At 49.1% G+C, this 19,560-nt stretch overlaps 1 protein-coding gene across 8 annotated transcripts in view; it reads left to right on the top strand.

Annotated features, from left to right (window-relative positions):
- SEZ6 (seizure related 6 homolog) overlaps positions 1–19,560 on the top strand; it is a 109,772-nt gene that overhangs the window by 71,539 nt on the left and 18,673 nt on the right. For all 8 annotated transcript variants that reach the window (XM_079955485.1, XM_079955483.1, XM_079955484.1 and 5 more), the window contains exons 2-7: positions 2,765–3,490; positions 6,900–7,036; positions 11,667–11,859; positions 15,834–16,019; positions 17,347–17,515; positions 18,545–18,711. In XM_079955485.1, the coding sequence (XP_079811611.1) occupies positions 2,765–3,490; positions 6,900–7,036; positions 11,667–11,859; positions 15,834–16,019; positions 17,347–17,515; positions 18,545–18,711 (1,578 nt within the window). The remainder of the gene's footprint in view (positions 1–2,764; positions 3,491–6,899; positions 7,037–11,666; positions 11,860–15,833; positions 16,020–17,346; positions 17,516–18,544; positions 18,712–19,560) is intronic.

Below are 19,560 nucleotides of genomic sequence, written 5' to 3'. Positions count from 1 at the left end.
TTTAAAGGCTGCGGAGCGGGTGACGGGGGGGGGTGTGGTGCTGTGAGTCCAATGCTTCCCCTGCCCAGCGAAGCCGCATGCCATTCGGCGGAGAGCAACGACTTCTTCTTTGAAAATTTCGGATTTGGACTAAAAGGAACAACCCGTGAGTAAATTGATTGGACTTAAAAGGGAAATTTGATCTTTGAATTTGGAGCGAGCGGGGGGAGTGCAAAAAGGAAGTCCGCCCCCCCCCCTGTTGTAGATGGCTCAACGCAAGGATTTGACAACTAAGATCGAGAGATGAACTTGTTTACCTGAAAAAAAAATTTAACTTCACGAAGGGAAATTACAATAATTGTGCTGGAGGAGAAGACTGATTTGTGGGAACTAAAATGCAACCCCCGCCCGGGAACCGGGAACGATCCGCTATGAGAGACTGGTGAAGAGACACAGAAACTTTGACAGCTGTCAAAGTAGCTGTCAAAGCAGGAAAATAAAAGAGAACTTTGTTACGATGGCTTTGCTGGTTAGATTTGTTACAATTTGGACATAAATTATTGGAAATAAAGGCAACAAGTTATTTGACTTTTGGGTCTGATTTTGAAAGAAATTAAGTTACCATATTCCCTCTAGAGGGAGGCTGGGACATTGCAACAGTAGCAGCAAGTGGAAAAATACTATGAATTTGAGCAGGATCTGTTATATCTTGGGAAAGCTGCAAAAACGAAGCATTATTTTGTCTACAGAGGTTTCTATACTAAAGGAGACAATGGATTTATCTATTGAAGAAAGGAAGGGACTTGACGCAAGTTATGTTCCTGAATAACAAAAGCCTCTGTGGAGAACAAGAAGTTTCTGAATTAGAAGGTTTCTGCAGCAGAACAGGAAAAAGCAACCTGAGGAATAAGAGCTGGACCAAATTTGAAGCCGGAGTCTTTGGAACATCCAGACTTTAAAAGGACCAAGAAATAGAATTTAAGTTAGACTCTTAAACATAGAGGTCTGGATGGAAGAACAATGACTTTTTCTGAGAGTTTTTTCGAGATTGGACTTTCTGAAATTAAAAGCTATTTAAGTTGAGATATAGACGTGGATACACCAGGCTGGCAGTAGACAATGGATGAACTTTGGGGATTGGAACCGGGGAATGGGGGGGGGGAGAGATTTGGAATCCAAAGGCTGTAAAATTATATATTATTTCTTTCTTTTCTTTTTTCATGTTTGCTGTTTGAAAATAGGGGAATTCGTGGAAGGGAAATGGGGTCGATCTTAGGGAATTATATAAAATTTAAGGAGAAATGGTTCATTAAGATAAATAAGATAAATTAATTTGGAATAAATGGGTTATTTAAAATTACAAATAAGGTTTTAAAATTTGGGGTAAGAATCTGTGGAATCAATTTAAGGGAAATGGAATACAAGAGGGGGGGGGGAGTCCGGGAAAGATGCCACTGAAACCAAGTGTAAATCATATTTGTTTTTTGTTTTTTTCTTGCTATCTTTCCTTTTTATTCTGGAAAATTTTTAATAAATATTATTTAAAAAAATAAAAAAATAAAAATCAGTGAGTTTTTTTAATTGCTGCTCTGCTGATCACAAAAAGATAATTAGATGGTTACTGCCCCCCTCTTTTTTGCCTCTTTGCAGCCTCTGTTTTTTTAAGAGGGGAAGAGGCAGGGGTATAAATTTGCTCAGTGCTTTTTTAAGAAAAAAATGTTTAGGGGTACTCTCATTTTACTACTCATATTGAAATACTGCCCGTCAAAGAGGCCAAACTTAGATTCCCAAAAGTGTTTAGGGGTATGCATACCCCTGCATCCCCCCAGAAAAAAGCACTGAATTTGCTTATAGATAAAAGAAGAACAAGAGGCCCCTCTGGGCAGGGAGTTCCAATCAGGTGCAAGGAAAGATCCACATAGATCCCACTTCAGTAATCCAGTCTTGAAGTAACCAAGAACCCTCTCGGTGGTGGCTGCTCCCAGGCAACTTTGGAACTCCTTGCCTAGAGAAGTCAGGCTGGCTACCTTCTTGCTGTTCCTCTGCTAGCAGGTGAAATTGGCTTTATTCCGACTGGTCTTTGGAAATGGGGCGTTTTTTAAGGAAAGGGCTTTTAATAGTGCTGTGCTGGTTCTACTACTTAATACGTTCTGGAGGTCTGTTCTTAACCTGAAACCGTTCTTAACCTGAGGTACCACTTTAGCTAATGGGACCTCCCGCTGCTGCACAATTTCTGTCCTCATCCTGAAGCAAAGTTCTTAACCCGAGGTACTATTTCTGGGTTAGTGGAGTCTGTAACCTGAAGCGTCTGTAACCTGAAGCGTCTGTAACCCGAGATACCACTGAATCTGTACAGTGGACACTCGGGTTGCGAATGTGATCCGTTCGGGAAGCACGTTTGCAACCCACAGCGCCGCGTCTGCGCATGCGCAGGTTGCAATTCGGTGCTTCTGCGCATGCGCAAAGCGCAACCTGTTCCAGTACTTCCGGGTTCAGCACGGTGCGCCACCCAAAATCGCACAACCCAAAGCGTCTGTAACCCGAAGTATGACTGTATTTCAATTGATTTGATTTTCATTTTGTTTTAATTTTATTACACATTTTAACTATTCTCCTGTATAGTTTTGTATCTTACCTGTTTGGGGGAAAGGCAGGATATAAATAAACAGAAACAATAACAATAATAATGGCTAGGCTTTCCCAGGTCAGTAATGGCTGTAGCTTTTGCACCAATTGCAGTGGGTAACCTTCATCGGCGATCTTCCTCTCTCTCTCTCGCACCCAGGACTCTCCGCCGCGGAGCCCGACAGGCTGGGGGTCTCTGAGGCTGATGGGGAGCCCACGGTGCCCCCCACCCCCGATGAGCCAGAGCGCGAGGCCCACTTTGTCACCACAGCGCCCACCCTGAAGCTCCTCAACCACCACCCTCTCCTGGATGACTTTCTCCACGAGCCCCTCCTCAAGAAAGATTACCTGCGGCAGATTCCCTTCCTGGCTGCCGGCCTCGTGGGTCCGGGGCCTGTCCTTCCGGATGCCGACCTCGGCCCGGCCCCCACAAGCAACCTGGCTGACCAAGATGGCCGCCCCGCTCTCTCCCACGCCGCCACCGGGCCGCCCACCACGCCGCCCATGACCACAGCGTCCCCCACGACCCTGGCAGGCGGGAAGGCCGAAGGGAAGGACGTGGAGAGGACCCCCGAGATGGCCAAGCCGGCCTTCACCACAGACCTCCTGACCACAGCCATGGGGCGGCTGGTGCCATGGGCCAAATCCGGTCCGCTCTCTGGCCGCACGCAGCCGCCGGTCACCCCTGTGCTGGGTTTCCAGACCGGTCTCGGTGCCTCGGGCCCAGCCACCACCGACGCGTTTTCCGGTGGCACCCCGGGCATGGCAGCTGCCCCCACCGCACGACCGGAAGTGACTACGCCCAGGCGGGTATCCGGTGAGGATGAGGAGACGGCCACCACCACCATCAAGACCACCACCGTCATCACGTCTGTTCTGGGTGCAGGTGGGTGACGCAGGTGGGGTGAAGCAGTGGAGGAGAGGAATCAAAAAGGGCAAGGGTCACAGACTGGTTGGTCCCAGAGGAACGGAGGCAATTAATAGCTGGGATACCCCAAGGGAAGACCCCACAAGCGGCCCTATTTTTCAGGGACGTCCTTGATTTAGAGATTAGGTCCAGTCATGGCCGACTCTGGGGTTGTGGCGCTCATCTCGCTTTACTGGCCGAGGGAGCCGGTGTACAGCTTCCGGGTCATGTGGCCAGCAGGACTAAGCCGCTTCAGGCTAACCAGAGCAGCACACAGAAATGCTGTTTACCTTCCCGCCGGAGCGGTACCTATTTATCTACTTGCACTTTGACATGCTTTTGAACTGCTAGGTTGGCAGGAGCAGGGACTGAGCAACAGGAGCTCACCCCGTGGCGGGGATTCGAACCGCCGACCTTCTGATCAGCAAGTCCTAGGCTCTGTGGTTTAACCCACAGCGCCACCCGCGTCCCAGAGTCAGGCGTAGGCAGCAACTAAACAATAACTCACCCAAGGCCAGTGAATTCTTTATTCGAGGAAGCAAGCCACAGCTCAGGCCTAGCGGTCTCAGCAGCGCTTTCTGGGAGATCTCGCCAAAATGACATAGTTGCAAGGACTGAAGGCCCACGAGGACTCCTCCTCTTTTCCAGGGTGTTTCCCACATAGTCTGCACACAAGCACCCTCTGCTCTGGCCATTTCATTTCTCTGCAAGTTATCGGAGACCAGGGAGGGTGCTGGTTGTATCAGAAGACAGAGGATCCCTGGATTCTTCAGCAGCCAGCCTCCACTCTCCCTATTGACCAACCTCCACTCCATCCTCTGATTCTGCACTGCTCTCTGCCCCAGCCTCTTCCTGCTCACCAAACCCTGTCACTTCTCCTGCTGCCAACATCTCCTCCTCCCAGTCTTCTCCCTCCAACCACTCACTGTCATCCCGCCACCACTCCCCTGGCTCTGAGCCGCCTTCATCATCATCATTTATTATTTCTATCCCACCCATCTGGCTGGGTTTCCCCAGCCACTCTGGGTGTCTTCCATCAAATACATTAAAGCATCAGTCATTGAAAACTTCCCTAAACAGCGCTGTCTTCCGATGTCTTCTAAATGTCATACAGTTGTTTATTTCTTTGGCATCTGGTGGGAGGGCGTTCCACAGGGCGGGCACCACCACCGAGAAGGCCCTCTGCCTGGTTCCCTGTAACTTCGCTTCTCACATTGAGGGAACCCCTAGAAGGCCCTCGGAGCTGGACCTCAGTGTCCGGGCTGAATGATGGGGATGGAGACGCTCCTTCAGGGATACTGGGCCGAGGCCGTTTAGGGCCGTTCTTCCCCTGGGGGTTCCCCGGCTCCTACCTCTCTGCATCCAGCCAGGCCATGACAGCTGGGAGAGTCGGTGGCAGAGATAAGTCCAGAATCAGAGGCAGAAGTTGAAGCAGGAGGAAGGCCAAGGGGCAGAGATGGGTCAGGCTTGTGAAGAGGCACGGGTGTCTCCCCCTCCTGCTGCGACAAGCTCCTCTCCCCTTTGGTCTCCCAGAACCAGAAGAGGCATGAAAAGGGGCAGAATAGGGTCTGGCTTCATGCAGTCCCCGTCTCCGATTTGAGTGCTCATTAGGCCTGGCACTCCTGAGCAGATCCTGTTTCTTCTAATAAAGAGTTAACTTCACTTACTCCGTGTGATTTATTGCTGGCTCACACCTAGCAATCAGGGTCACAACAGCCCTGTGAAGTAGATTGGGGCAGAAGAAAAGGATGTTGCCAGACCCCCCCACACACACAACTTCCAGGAAGCAGCGTGGCCAATGGGGAGAGGTGATGGGGCTGCAAATGTTGCCCCACCCCCATCCTTGACCTGAAATATCCCCAGCGAATGCTTTGGCTCAGTCGGAGAGGCCAGATTGCTCAGATCTTCGGCGTTAGATCTGAGCTGTCGGGAGCTGAGCTACCTAAATTTTAAAAGTGCTTGGCTTTGACCCAGCCATCCCAGGTCTCCGGAAGAATGCCGTTTTAATTGTCAGGGAAACCGTTTAGGGAACAACAATGGAATTAATTATGGATTGGAGTGTAGGAAATAGCCGGAAGGCAGGGCTTGGGTTTTTCTGTTTTCTTTCTGTAATGAAAGGAGCAGCGAGAGATTGACGTTCAAAGGGGCCTGCCCTGCTTGGAGCTGGGCCAGGAAGGTTCCGGGGCCTGAAGCAGGAAATGGAAATGGGATTCTGCACACACACCCTGAAACACACACACACACACACAACTTATTACAGAAAAGTTATCCTGCACAACTCTGGTTGAAATGAGATTGGAAAATCAGGACCACAGGGCGCAGCTCAGTGGTTAGAGCATCTATTTTGCAGAAGATCCCCGGCCCCCTGCCTGAAACCCTGGAGAACCACTGCTGCCAGTCAGTGCAGGCAACCGAGCCAGATGGAACAATGGTCTGATCTTGTTTATGGCAGCTTCCTATGCTCCTCGTGTGCAGTCCTTAATTCAGAAGTCTGAGGACTGGAAACTTGTTTTTACCTTTAGAAAGAGGAGCTGGAGCTGATTGGTAGAGCGGCTGCTTCACATACAGAAGGTCCCAGCTTCAGTCTCCACTGAAATCTCCATGCAGGGCTGGGATAAGACCCCTCTGCCTTGAAACGCTGGAGATAGCAGCTGCCGGTCAGTGTGGACAATACTGATCTCAGTGGCCCAGTGATCTGACTTAGTATTAAGGCAGATTATGGAAGCCCCTAGAAGCATCTCCAGCTAAAACGATCAGGTCACAGGTGTTTGGGAAAGAGACCCTCCTCTCTTCCTGAGACCCTGGAGAGCTGCTGCCAGTCAGTGTGGGCAATGCTGAGCTCAATAGCTCAGCGGACAGACTCAGTATAAAGCAGGTGCCTGTTTATTTGGAGGAGGGGGGCACCATTTTGTCTCCCCCTCAGATGATCAAGGGGATGCAGCAACCGCCGTATGGAAAAAAGCTTGCAATATTTTATGGGCCAGTGATAAAACCAAATGCTGGAAGATTGAGTCCTTCATGTAGCACAGAGTTAGACTGTGGAACTCCCTGCCACAGGAGGCAGTGTTGGTCGCCAACCTAGATAGCTTCAAAAGAGGTTGAGACGAGTTTCTGGAGGAGGAGAGGTCTGTGAAGGGCTACTAGCCATGATGCTTCTGAATACCCATTGCTAGAAACCACAGGAGGGAAGAGTTTCTCTCGCACTCAGGTCCTGCTTGAGGGCAACTGGTTGGCACTGGCCGGATCCAGCAGGCTCTTCTGAAGGTCTTATGCCCCCATCTAGGGCAGGAGAAGGCTTTTGGGGCTGGCTGTGATGGGGAGATCAGAGGAAAGTGGAACTTAGAAGTGCTCCTTCCTTTGTCTAATATTTTGCCCTCTTTGTCCATAGGTCCTTGCAGCTGGAACCTCACTGGCCCCAAAGGCTCGCTGGCCTCTCCCCTCCCCTCTGGCATCCCGTACGAAGGGGGGACCCTCGACTGCACCTACACCATCTCTGTGTACCCTGGTTACGGCGTCGAGATCCGGGTGAGTCGTTGAACCCAGCCTGGTAGCTGTCATGGCCTGGCGGGATGCAGCCAGGGAACCCCCAAGGGGGGGAAGGTTCAGGGCCAGGGGAGTGGTGGTGGGACAACGAAGAGTGGTCAGAGGGAGAAGAGGGAGCGGACTGGGAGGAGGAGGTGTCCGAAGCTGAAGAGGCAACAGGGTTTGGTGAGCAGGAAGAACTGGGGCAGAGAGCAGTGCAGAATCATAGAATCATAGAATCATAGAGTTGGAAGAGACCACAAGGGCCATCGAGTCCAACCCCCTGCCAAGCAGGAAACACCATCAGAGCACTCCTGACATATGGTTGTCAAGCCTCTGCTTAAAGACCTCCAAAGAAGGAGACTCCACCACACTCCTTGGCAGCAAATTCCACTGTCGAACAGCTCTTGCTGTCAGGAAGTTCTTCCTAATGTTTAGGTGGAATCTTTTTTCTTGTAGTTTGGAACCATTGCTCCGTGTCCGCTTCTCTGGAGCAGCAGAAAACAACCTTTCTCCCTCCTCTATGTGACATCCTTTTATATATTTGAACATGGCTATCATATCACCCCTTAACCTCCTCTTCTCCAGGCTAAACATGCCTAGCTCCCTTAGCCGTTCCTCATAAGGCATCGTTTCCAGGCCTTTGACCATTTTGGTTGCCCTCCTCTGGACACGTTCCAGTTTGTCAGTGTCCTTCTTGAACTGTGGTGCCCAGAACTGGACACAGTACTCCAGGTGAGGTCTGACCAGAGCAGAATACAGTGGCACTATTACTTCCCTTGATCTAGATGCAATACTCCTATTGATGCAGCCCAGAATTGCATTGGCTTTTTTAGCTGCCGCGTCACACTGTTGGCTCATGTCAAGTTTGTGGTCAACCAAGACTCCTAGATCCTTTTCACATGTACTGCTCTCAAGCCAGGTGTCACCCATCTTGTATTTGTGCCTCTCATTTTCAGAGGCAGAAGCGGAGGCTGGAGGGGAGGGAAGCCAAGAGGCAGAGGGGAGGCTGGGTGCTGAAGAAACTAGGGAGTTCCCCCCTCCTACAGTGACAAGCTCCCCTTTTCGCTGGTCTCCCAGGACCAAAAGAGGTGTGAAGAGGGAGGAGCAGAGAGTGGGATGTAGGCATAGTCTCAGACTGCTTGGGAAGGACCAGGGAGAGCCAAAGACTTTGGGAACTGTGGGAAGACGGGGACCTTCAGCCCCCAAAACTGCCTCCTCTGGGCGAGATTTACTGGGACGAGTTGTTATGCTTGTTTCTTTGAATGAAGACTTAACTTCAGTGATGCCGTGTGAATTACACCCACTCCTGGCTGAGACTTCGGTCTGCAAAGAACCCTTTAGGAGAAACGGGTCCTCAAGACCCAGGACAAAATTCTGGATGGATTTGGAGGGTGTGTTTTTTAGATTCTCCAGCAAGCATGGGGGACATTTTGTAGCCTGAGGGCTGCGTTCCTTGAGCCACACATTTTTGTCCTTTATCGTCCGTAAGAGAGCCTCGGCCCCTTTTCTGGGGTGGGGGCAGGTAAGACGAAGGAGGCAGGAAGACAGAGGAGCCCCTCTTCTCGCCTGGAGGGTTAAGCGAGGGGAGGGACGCCGACACGGGACTCCGGCTGCATTCTAATGCCACGTTACAAATACAGACATCTTGTCTCAGGGATGCAGCCAGCCGTGCCAGACCCGAAAGGCAACAGCAGCAAATGTCAAATCGATAGACGTGGCATTTGGCCGACATTTCGACAATACCTGCTTTCTCCCTACGCGCCGCGTCCCCCGGGGCTTCATTAGGCCCAGGCGGAAGGAGGCTTGGCGGGCGGACGTGCCGGCGGAGGACCCTGCGGCCGTGATACCGCCTCCGGCCCGGACTGGGGGGCTGTCTCCAGTGTAGCATTAGCTGGTGGGGAGGGCGGGGGGGGGGTCGTGAGCATCTCTAGCAAAATGTAAAAAAGACTCCTGAAATTCCCAGAAGGTGGGGAGCTATCTGTGAAATTGGGACTCTGTGAGATTTCCTCTTTTTTTCTATTTTTCTTCCCTGGCAGCTAAATTAACAACTGCCTGAAACGCTGCCCTTACACCCCCTTGAGCTATTCTGGGGAACGGAACTTCCCCAATGTAGGTACAGTATTATATTCTTGCAGTGTAGGCAGCAAAATCTGCACTCAGGACCTGGGCTTGGCGAGGGAGGGAACCATGTGGTGGGTTGCTTTTTTAAAAGAGCAAAAGCAGTGATATCCAGGGACAGGCAAATTGGTCAATTTCAGTTTCTGGGGTTCTCCACCCCCCAAATAGAGAGATAGAGATAGAGATAGAGATAGAGATAGAGATAGAGATAGAGATAGAGATAGAGATAGAGATAGAGAGATAGATATCTTCCCATCAGTTTGCAATTTTTATTTTAGTTTTTTAAAAAAGGTTTTTGAAATTAATCTTCATTTTGGTGTTAATTTCTTCTGGGAGACCGAACTCAGACCCTCCCTCTCAGGAATGAAGCTTCCTGGGTGCGACCTTTGGGCCCATTGCTGCCTCTCAGCCTAACCTACCTCACAGGGTTGTTGTGCAGATTCATTGAGAGGAGGGGAGAAGAAGAAGAAGAAGAAGAAGAAGAAGAAGAAGAAGAAGAAGAAGAAGAAGAAGTTGTTATCCAGCGCTCTAATCACCTCACTTCTTCCCCTAAAAAAATCCCTCCTCCAAATTCCCCTTTTCCTCAATCTGCCTCACAGATCCTGCGTCCGGCTGGGGTGGTCTAGAGGACCTCTAGGTTCCTTCTGATTCTACATTCCTTTCCTTTGTGTGTGGCGAGCAGCGACCGCCTGCTCCACATCCAGGCTGTGCTCACCAGGGCTTTTCTCCTCGTGTTCCTGTCTCTCTCCTCCCATAAATCACTCGGCATCCTGCTAAACCTCACGAGAGGGAGATTCCTGTCCCTCCTGCACTCGCAATCTGGTTCCCCTTCTCCGTCTCGGCGCACTTGCTCTTCTGCCGATCCATCTTGGGCACCTTTGGTGTAATTAGTGCAAGGAGGCTCCTGACTTTGGCCGTTTATCACCGAGCAGCTCCGTTTAATTACCGTAATTAATATACAATCACCACTTTAATGAGAGACGGCAACAGTGACTCGTTTATCAAGATAAGTTATGCAGCTGTTGCCACCGGAGGACGTGGCAGCAACCGAGAACAATATGCTTTGCGTGGAAAAGGCCACGGGTTCAACTCTGGCAGCATCTCCAGGCGGGGCTCGGAAATATTCCCTGGCTGAAATCCTGGGGAGCTGCTGCCAGTTAGTGTAGGGAATATTGAGTTAGATGGACCATGGGTCTCAGTCAGTAGAAGTCAGCTTCCTATATTCCTATTTAAAACATTTCTTTTTTAAAAAAATCATGAGGACTAGGCTCTTGCTTTTCATGAGAAGGGCTGCAGCTCAGTGTTTTGCATGCAGAAGGTCCCAGGATCATTCTCTCATGGCATATCCAAGTTGGGCTAGGAAGGAGTCAGGACACAAAAATAGAAAGGACTTATTCAGGCAGCCTGTAGTTAAACTGCGGAACTCATGTCCACAAGCAGGAGCACAATAGAAACTCTCCCCACTTGTGTTTCCCAGCAACTGCCATTCAGAGGCATTTACTGCCCAGTGGATATTCAAGTTCCCAGTTCTGGCTCTGTTCACCTGTTTTTTGTACAGTGGAACCTTGGTTTCCGAACGTAATCCGTTCCGGAATTCCGTTCGACTTCCGAAACATTTGAAAACCGAGGATCAGAGGCCTGTCAACAAGTTCAATGGGGGAAATTGAGAAATGTGCCGTTCGATTTCCGAGGCATGTTCAAAAACGGAAGCATTCACTTCCGGGTTTTCAGTGTTTGGCTTCCAAAACATTCTGCAGCTGAGAGATGTGCGAAAACCAAGGTGTGACTGTACCACTGTTGGGACTCCTGTAGACAAGAACCCACCCTGTTCTGGCAGAAAGAGCCGATCGACAGCTGAACGGCCTGGTGGACTCTCCTTCCTTGGAGGTTTCCAAGCAGAGGTTGTCTAGTTTCCCTCGCTGCACTTCCTGGGGTTGGACTAGATGACCCTGTTAGAATTCCTGCTCCGTGATTGCAGTCATGGGATTTTTGTCTTTCACGTGACTGTATATGTTTTGACTCCACAGAGTGGGAAGTGACGGAGGCAGGATGTTTGTATTACTGTGTTCCATGAAGTGGGACTCTTCGCTGTCTGATGCTAGAGAGAGAGGGAGCCACGTTGCAGTGCTCCGTGTGTGTTTATATGTAAATAAAGTAGATTAGCCCAAATGCTGAGTTGCTGAGGTCTGCCACACAAGCTACGAAGACTGTGGATCCCTAAGTGTGCCGGTGTCTGCTGTGATGTTCGGGCAGCAGAAAGTTTTTGCAGCTCCCGAATGATCGACCAGGAGGGAGAGAACATGCCTATCGGGCATGTGTCTCTACCAGAGTCCTACTCAAGTGTAAGCCGAGCTCCTGACAGACCCAGGGGACCCCTTCCAACTCGATGATTCTGTGATGACCTTAAAGGTGGCTTCGCCTGTGGCAGACCATCCCCATCTCATCTCCCGGTGGACGCAGCTGGGTTTGCATCCTCAGAGTCCCTCTTCCTCCCTTCCTTCCCTCTCTGCAGGTCCAGAACATCAGCCTTGCGGAGGGAGAGACGGTCACCGTGGAGACGCTGGGGGGCGCAGAGCCCGTCGCCCTGGCCAATGAGTCCTTCCTGATGCGCGGGCAGGTGATCCGCGGACCGACCAATCAGGTCGTGGTGCGCTTCCAGAGCCCATCTCCCGCTAACCCAGGGACCTTTCATTTCCGGTTCGAAGGTGAGAGCGCAGGTCCTTCACCTACCACTAGGGGGGGACATGCAGCTGATTTATTCTAAACCAGTGGTTCCCAGACTTTCTTTTGTTCGTAGGTGCATTGCCACGCCCACTTTCCCCTTTGGCCACGCCCACCCCTGGCATGTGCCCCCGCCCTCTCCGGAAGGTTTCCCCAGAAATGAATGCGGGGGAAACTTTCCCCGGCCTTGTGTGGGTCAAGTGTTGGGCGAGGACCTGGGAGGGAGGGTTCAAGTCCCGACTCGGCCATGAAGCGACGTCAGGCCAGTCACTAACCTACTCCCTGGTCCTGAATGGGGTAACTGTGCCCCTGAAGGACTAGGTGCACAGCCTGGGAGTCATTCTGGACTCATAGCTGTCCATGGAGGCACAGGTCAAGTCCGTGTCCAGGGCAGCTGTTTACCAGCTCCATCTTGTATGCAGGATGAGACCCTACCTGCCCACAGACTCTCTTCCCAGAGTGGTGCATGCTCTGGTTATCTCCCGCTTGGACTACTGCAATGCGCTCTATGTGGGGCTAACTTTGAAGGTGACCCGGAAACTACAACTAATCCAGAATGCGGCAGCTAGACTGGTGACTGGGGGCGGCCACCGAGACCACATAACACCGGTGTTGAAAGACCTACATTGGCTCCCAGTACGTTTCCGAGCACAATTCAAAGTGTTGGTGCTCACCTTTAAAGCCCTAAACGGCCTTGGTCCAGTATATCTGAAGGAGCGTCTCCACCCCCATCGTTCTGGCCGGATGCTGAGGTCCAGCTCCAAGGGCCTTCTCGGTGGTGGTGCCCACCCTGTGGAACACCCTCCCACCAGATGTCAAAGAGAAAAATAACTACCAAACTTTTAGAAGACATCTGAAGGCAGCCCTCTTTAGGGAAGCTTTTAATGTTTAATAGGTTATTTTATTTTAGTGTTTTATTGGAAGCCTCCCAGAGTGGCTGGGGAAACTCCGCCAGATGGGAGGGGTATAAATATATTATTATTATTATTATTATTATTATTATTATTATTATTATTATTACCCCCCTGAGCAGCAAATGCTGGGAACGAGAAGCAGGAAAGGGTGTTGTTTTTGGCACGGCCCCAAAACATACCCGTCAGGATTCTTGGAGCGATCTTTCTTGCTGCACCCACCCCCTTGTTGGCAGATGCAGGCGAAGAAATTCACGGAGCCTTCTGCTCCCACCCGATGCCAGCCTGCCTGTGGATCTGCAGGCCGCTCCACCAGCCCGCCCACGCCACCAGGCCGGGTGCCGTGGCAGCGCCAGGATTCCCTTCCCACCCCCCTCGCAGCTGCAGCGCAATTAGCTAATTGGGAGCACGCTAATCGCTGTCGGAGCTAATCGCCGATGCTGGCAGGTTAGAGCGGGCACCCACCAAAGACTCGCTTAATGGGGAGATAATTGGTCCCAGCAATTAACGTAATTTGCGCAGAGCACCGGGGAAGGGGGGGCTGGCATTGAGAGACAGATATATATATATACACCTGTCTCCCAGCCCCACAGGGCGCCCCGCCAATGTTGACACACCCTGTTGCAACAGCTGAAGCCCCCAACACACACACACAACCGCCTTTCTCGCAACTGGCACCAGAGGCAAATTTCGACCGGTTCAACCGCAATAGGTGCAGAGCCTCAGCGTGATGTCACCGTGATGTCAGACGGAAGGTGATTGGTGGCCAGGAGCCAAATTTTGATGCCCCGCAAAATTCAAAATTTGAGACCCCACGGTCTGCCCCTGCTGGCATTGATCCCTGCCTGTGCCCTTTATTCCGGCACATGTGGCCAGTGGAATCTGTTAGGAGTATTTGCACCTTTTAATAACCTTGGTCCAGCTCTCTTTGTGGTTCAGCTCTCACTTCCATACATCACTAGCTGGACCATAAAGAAGGCTGATCGCTGAAGAAGATGCTTTTGAATTCTGGTGCTGGAGGAGACTCTTGAGAGTCCCATGGACTGCAAGAAGATCAAACCTCTCCATTCTGAAGGAAATCAGCCCTGAGTGCTCACTGGAAGGACAGATCCTGGAGCTGAGGCTCCAAGACTTTGGCCGCCTCATGAGAAGAGAAGACTCTCTGGAAAAGACCCTGATGTTGGGAAAGATGGAGGTCACAAGGAGAAGGGGACGACAGAGGACGAGATGGTGGGACAGTGTTCTCGAAGCTACCAGCATGAGTTTGACCAAACTGCGGGAGGCAGTGGAAGACAGGAGTGCCTGGTGTGCTCTGGTCCATGGGGTCACAAAGAGGCGGACACGACTAAACAACAACAACAAATAACCTTGGGCCTGTCCCTTTCTCTCTGCCAACGCTACCTCACAAGGTTGTTGTGAAGATTTTTTTAAAAAAAGATGAAAACAGCATGCTCCTTGCATGAAAGATGGGATATCGCTGCAATAAATAAGTGAAATAAATAACAACAACCAACACGCAACATAGAACCCATTCGTCATATTCAGAGACAAAATCGATCCCAGATAGGGCTGTGTTCATGTGTTTATTTCCTTAGTGCTATTACACATAGCTTTACATTTAAATCTCTATTAAATCACTTTGAATTTAGAAATAAATATTTAAAGCCTTAAAAAAAGACGTATAAATATAATATGATGTTCCTTTAACAACCCCTTCCCCCTCCCAATACACATAGATTTATATTTAAATCTGTAGCAGCAAATCACTTGAAGTAGTTAAATATTTAAAGCCTTTACCCCAAAAAATCTGTAAAAAATATACCGGTAATAGAATTCTGTTCCTTTAATCCTGCGCGCCGATCTGCAGCAAATCGCTTTTAAGTAGATAAAGAAATAAACATCTAAATAGCTGTATGAATGGAATGGGTCACATGCAATGCCACCCTTACTCAGAGTAGACCCATTGAAGTGAATTTGGTAGTTTGGCTCTGTGAATCTCAATGGGCCTGTTCTGAGGGAGACTTAGTTGAGAGACCCCCCAGTATGTATGTATATATATATATATATATATATATATATATATATATATATATAGAGAGTTTATTCTCTGGGCATAAAAAAAGGTGTCAGACTAATTCCAGATTAAGCTTTTGCTTCATTCAACTGGCAGAGAAAAACTGTGTCTTTTTACAATTGATCTCTTTCCCCCTGACTTCTACCTCTTAATTTCACTTTAAGGATTTCCCCCGCACACACAACATAATTTCATATTACGTTTTGAAACGGTCTAGTATTTTGAGAGTTATTGCCATGATGTATTGATTTTGCATTTGTTCACCCCAATCATAGAATCATAGAGTTGGGGCCCCCCAAAGGTCATCCATACCAACCCCCTGCAATGCAGCAATCACAACTAAAGGATACTTGGCAGGTAGCTGTCCTACCTCTGCTTAAAAACCTTCAAGGAAGGAGAGCCTGCCACCTCCCAAGGTGGTGTGTGCGAGAGCCATTTTAGGCATACAGTATTTACATGAGTAGTGTGGCATAGTGGTTAGAACTGGGGACCTGGAAGAGGCCAGGGTTCGAATACCCACTCAGCCAGGGGGGCCAGCCACTGAACTCTCAGATGAACCTTATTAATAATAATAATAATAATAACAACAACAACAACAAATACAAGTTGAGTTAATAAATAAACAACACCACACCTTGAACTCAGCAAGGAACAACAATTTGGATGTGCTACAAACCTGCAACACCAGATGGTGCCAGAGAGCAGGAAATATTTAAACACAATTTTTCATAGGGTTTCCCCCGTTTGTTATAATCTAATTTCTGACTTGTTTATAGCGTTTTTCCCTGCATGTAGACCCACCCCTTGTCAAATCTGATTCTCTTTCAGTGGGGAATTTGTAGGAAATTCACCCTAATCTGCTCTCTGCTCTCTGCCATACATTTAAATCACAGCCCAAGAATCCTGGGAACTGTAGTTTGACTTCTCACAATGTACACAGCCCAACTCTCCCCGTCTCTTTTTCCTTTCCCAGCCTACCTGCTCAGCTGTGCGTTCCCCACACGCCCGCCCTACGGGGAGGTCTCTGTCACCAGCGTGCACCCGGGTGGCCATGCCTGCTTCTCCTGCGCCACTGGATACCAGCTGCAGGGCCAGCACTGCCTCACCTGCCTCAACGCCACCCACCCCTTCTGGAGCGCCCGGGAGCCCACCTGCGTCGGTGAGCAAAGCCAGAGGGTACAGGAAGGGGGGGAGCAGTTTGTGGGTTTGGGAACTGGCCGGGCATCGGACCTCAGCAAGCTTCTCCGACCGACCTCTCCCTACCATTGGGCAAATGGAGGCAGCTGCCACAGGAAACTCAGAATCTTCTAGCTCAGGGCTGCCTCCGCTGGTTAATTTTAATATTGCAATTTTTTTACATATACAGTGGTATCTCAGGTTAAGTACTTAATTCGTTCCAGAGGTTCATACTTAACCTGAAACTGTTCTTAACCTGAAGCACCACTTTAGCTAATGGGGCCTCCCCCTGCCGCTGTGTGATTTCTGTTCTTATCCTGAAGCAAAGTTCTTAACCTGAGGTAATATTTCTGGGTTAGCGGAGTCTGTAACCTGAAGCGTATGTAACCCGAAGCGTGTGTAACCCGAGGTACCACTGTATATATACATTTTTATTAGTTTTAAACATGTTAATTATCATTCATACAACAAAACTTCTCATCTTATACAATAATTTTTGGACTTCTGTCAACACCTCTAATGATTTTTTGTTTTTATCACTTATTACGCATTTCTTAATTTCCTATGACCTTTAGTTATCTTTAACTAATAATTCTCCTCATTATCTTTTTTTGCAACATTTCAAATAATCCACTTTATAAAATTTCTTGCAAACCTTCTAGCGTAATCTGTTCCTCACAATTACTTTTCAAATAGTCCGTAAATTTACTCCAGTCTTCTGAGAATCTCTGGTCCCGCAGTTTTCGAATTCTTGCTGTTAGTTTATCTAATTCTGAGTAGTCCATCATTTTCATCCTCCATTCTTCTTTCATCAGTAATTCTTCTTGCTTCCAATTTTGTGCCGATAATATTTTTGCTGCCGTCACTGCGCACAAAAATAACTTACAATCCTTTCTATTTATATCATCACCTACAATGCCAAGTAAAAATGCTTCTGCTTTCTTAATAAATGTATATTTCAATTTTTTTTCATCTCATTATATATCATTTCCCAGAAGTTTTTCACTTTTTTTACATTCCCACCACATGTGACAAAATGTTCCTTCTTTTTCTTTACATTTCCAACATTTATTACTAACTTTGTACATTTTAGCTAATTTCACAGGCGTAATGTACCATCTATACATCATTTTCATCACCTTTTAAGGTTAATATTGCATTTTTTACATACCTGGGGCCTGCCCTGCAACCCTGTAGTGTAGGATGGGTAAGGAATGTTGATGGCGGTGAAGAAATGAATTGATATTGTTGGAGAGGGCGGGGGGCAAGCCCTTCCTGTAGCCCCACTGACGCGTCCCTTCTCGCCGCAGCGTCTTGCGGCGGGGTGATCCGGAACGCCACGACCGGGCGCATCGTCTCGCCAGGCTACCCTGCCAACTACAGCAACAACCTGACCTGCCATTGGCTGCTGGAGGCTCCCCAGGGACAGCGGCTGCACCTCCATTTTGAGAAGGTCTCCTTGGCCGAGGACGACGACAGGTTGGCAAGAGAGAGACCTCAAGTTTTTGGGGCGATGGGGTCACGGGGCAGTTGTTCCCAGGATGTCCAGGCTGATCTCACGCTGAATCCCCGTTCCTGCCCCTGGGTGGGGTTATAGAATCATAAATTGTATGGTAGGAAGGGGCTCCCAAGGTCCCCAACGTGGGTCACACGCCCCCCCCCCACAGGAGGGCAATTTGATTTTTAAGGGGAGCAATTCGAGAATGAGTTATTAACAGTGAATGGCTTTTTTAGGCTTCCTCCACATGAATAGGAGTTCACTTTTTGAATAATAAGAATTATATGTTGGGGGGGGGCATCGTTCTACCTGGACACTGAGGTCCAGTGCCGAGGGCCTTCTGGGGGTTCCCTCAGTGCAAGGTGAGGTTACAGGGAACCAGGCAGAGGGCCTTCTCGGTGGTGGCACCCGTCCTGTGGAACGCCCTCCCAGCAGATGTCAAAGAGAACAACAACTACCTGACTTTTAGAAGACATCTGAAGGCAGCCCTCTTTAGGGAAGCTTTTAATGTTTGATGCATTGCTGTATTTTAATATTTTGTTGAAAGCTGCCCAGAGTGGCTGGGGAAGCCCAGCCAGATGGGCGGGGTATAAATAATAAATTATTATATTATTATTATTATTTTAGAAATCCTTAGGTAGGGCATAGCCCCCCAAAAATAGGTTGGGAACTACTGATCTAGTCCAGCCCCCTGCGAATTCAGGAACCACACTTAAAGAATCGCTGGCCGGGGGCCATCTCTGTTTAAAAACCTCAGGTGAAAAATAGAATTGCAGAGTGGGCAGGGAGGCCACGAAGAAGTGGATTTAGGGCAGCGTGGCGGCCGCAGTTGAGCAGAACGGAAGGCAGGGGGGACACACTGAATTTTGGCCTGACACAGGGCGCTGCTGAATTATGAAAGTCCAAAGTCCTCCCCTGCCCCAAGGGTCATCCAATTAACCCTTGCAATTCTGACCTTTCTTTTTTTTTTAAGCGTGCTGGGATTAAACCACTTCCTCCCCCCCCCCCAGGCTAATAATCCGGAACGGGAACGACATTGAGGCTCCGCCCGTGTACGACTCGTACGAAGTGGAATACCTGCCCATCGAGGGTCTGGTCAGCACCGCAAGGGGCTTCTTCATTGAGCTGACCACCGACAGCAGCGGAGTGGCTGCTGGGATGGCCCTGCGCTACGAGGGTGAGTTGCCAGAGGGCACACGGGGCAAGGCGCTGGGCTTGTTCCTTTAGGACAGCTACTCCCAAACTTTTAGGGGGCCGCTGGGTTCCATAAACTTCCCCCCCCGTGCCCCCACCCTATTAAAAAAATGCATTGTTCAGAATAGTGGTTTGCATGACCCACTAAGAAAGATAATAGAGGAGTAAATTCAAAACAGTAGCAATTAATTGCACCATTATTTCAAATCCAATTAAAGCTATTTGGTTTAATTAATTCAACAAAGCGGATAACTGGAGCCTGTGATATCAGGCAGTGGTCCTTTGTACCTCCAGGGCCCCCCTGCTGCCCCCTTGTAAGTGGCCCTCTAAGGGAATCACACTGCCCTCCAGGGGGCGCTATCACCCACATTGGGAACCAGCGCTTTCGGCTGCCACACCTTTTGGGGGGTGAGTGCCATGGGCACTGACATTTCCAGCCGGTCCCCTTCCCCCCTCACCCACCCACAAGAGGCAGAAAGAAAGAGGGTACCAACCCCTTCGCTTTCCCAAAGGATTTGAGTAAAAGTCAGCCAGGGTAGAATTAATCATGGCCTAGAAATGGGCATAGAGCTGAAAGGGGAAGTGGCCAGAAGAGCCGCTCTTTCCCACTTCCTGCTTCAGCTCTATATGCTTTTCTTTCTTTTTTAAATACTTTTTTAATTAGTTTTTCAACATATCATTTTCAACAATATTTAAACATACTTTTACATCTTATACAATTTTTTTTACTTCCATCAACCACATCTGAAAATTTTCCAATCTATTTACTTAATTTACATTTCTTATTTTCGCTATTACATTTAAAACTCATAACTAATATCTCTCTTTTTTC

This window comes from Podarcis cretensis (assembly GCF_951804945.1).
Source record: "Podarcis cretensis genome assembly, chromosome: 15".
In the NCBI taxonomy this organism is placed as follows: Eukaryota; Metazoa; Chordata; class Lepidosauria; order Squamata; family Lacertidae; genus Podarcis; species Podarcis cretensis.
The sequence above is the reverse complement of the archived record's forward strand: the minus strand, read 5'-3'. Positions and strand labels throughout refer to the sequence as shown.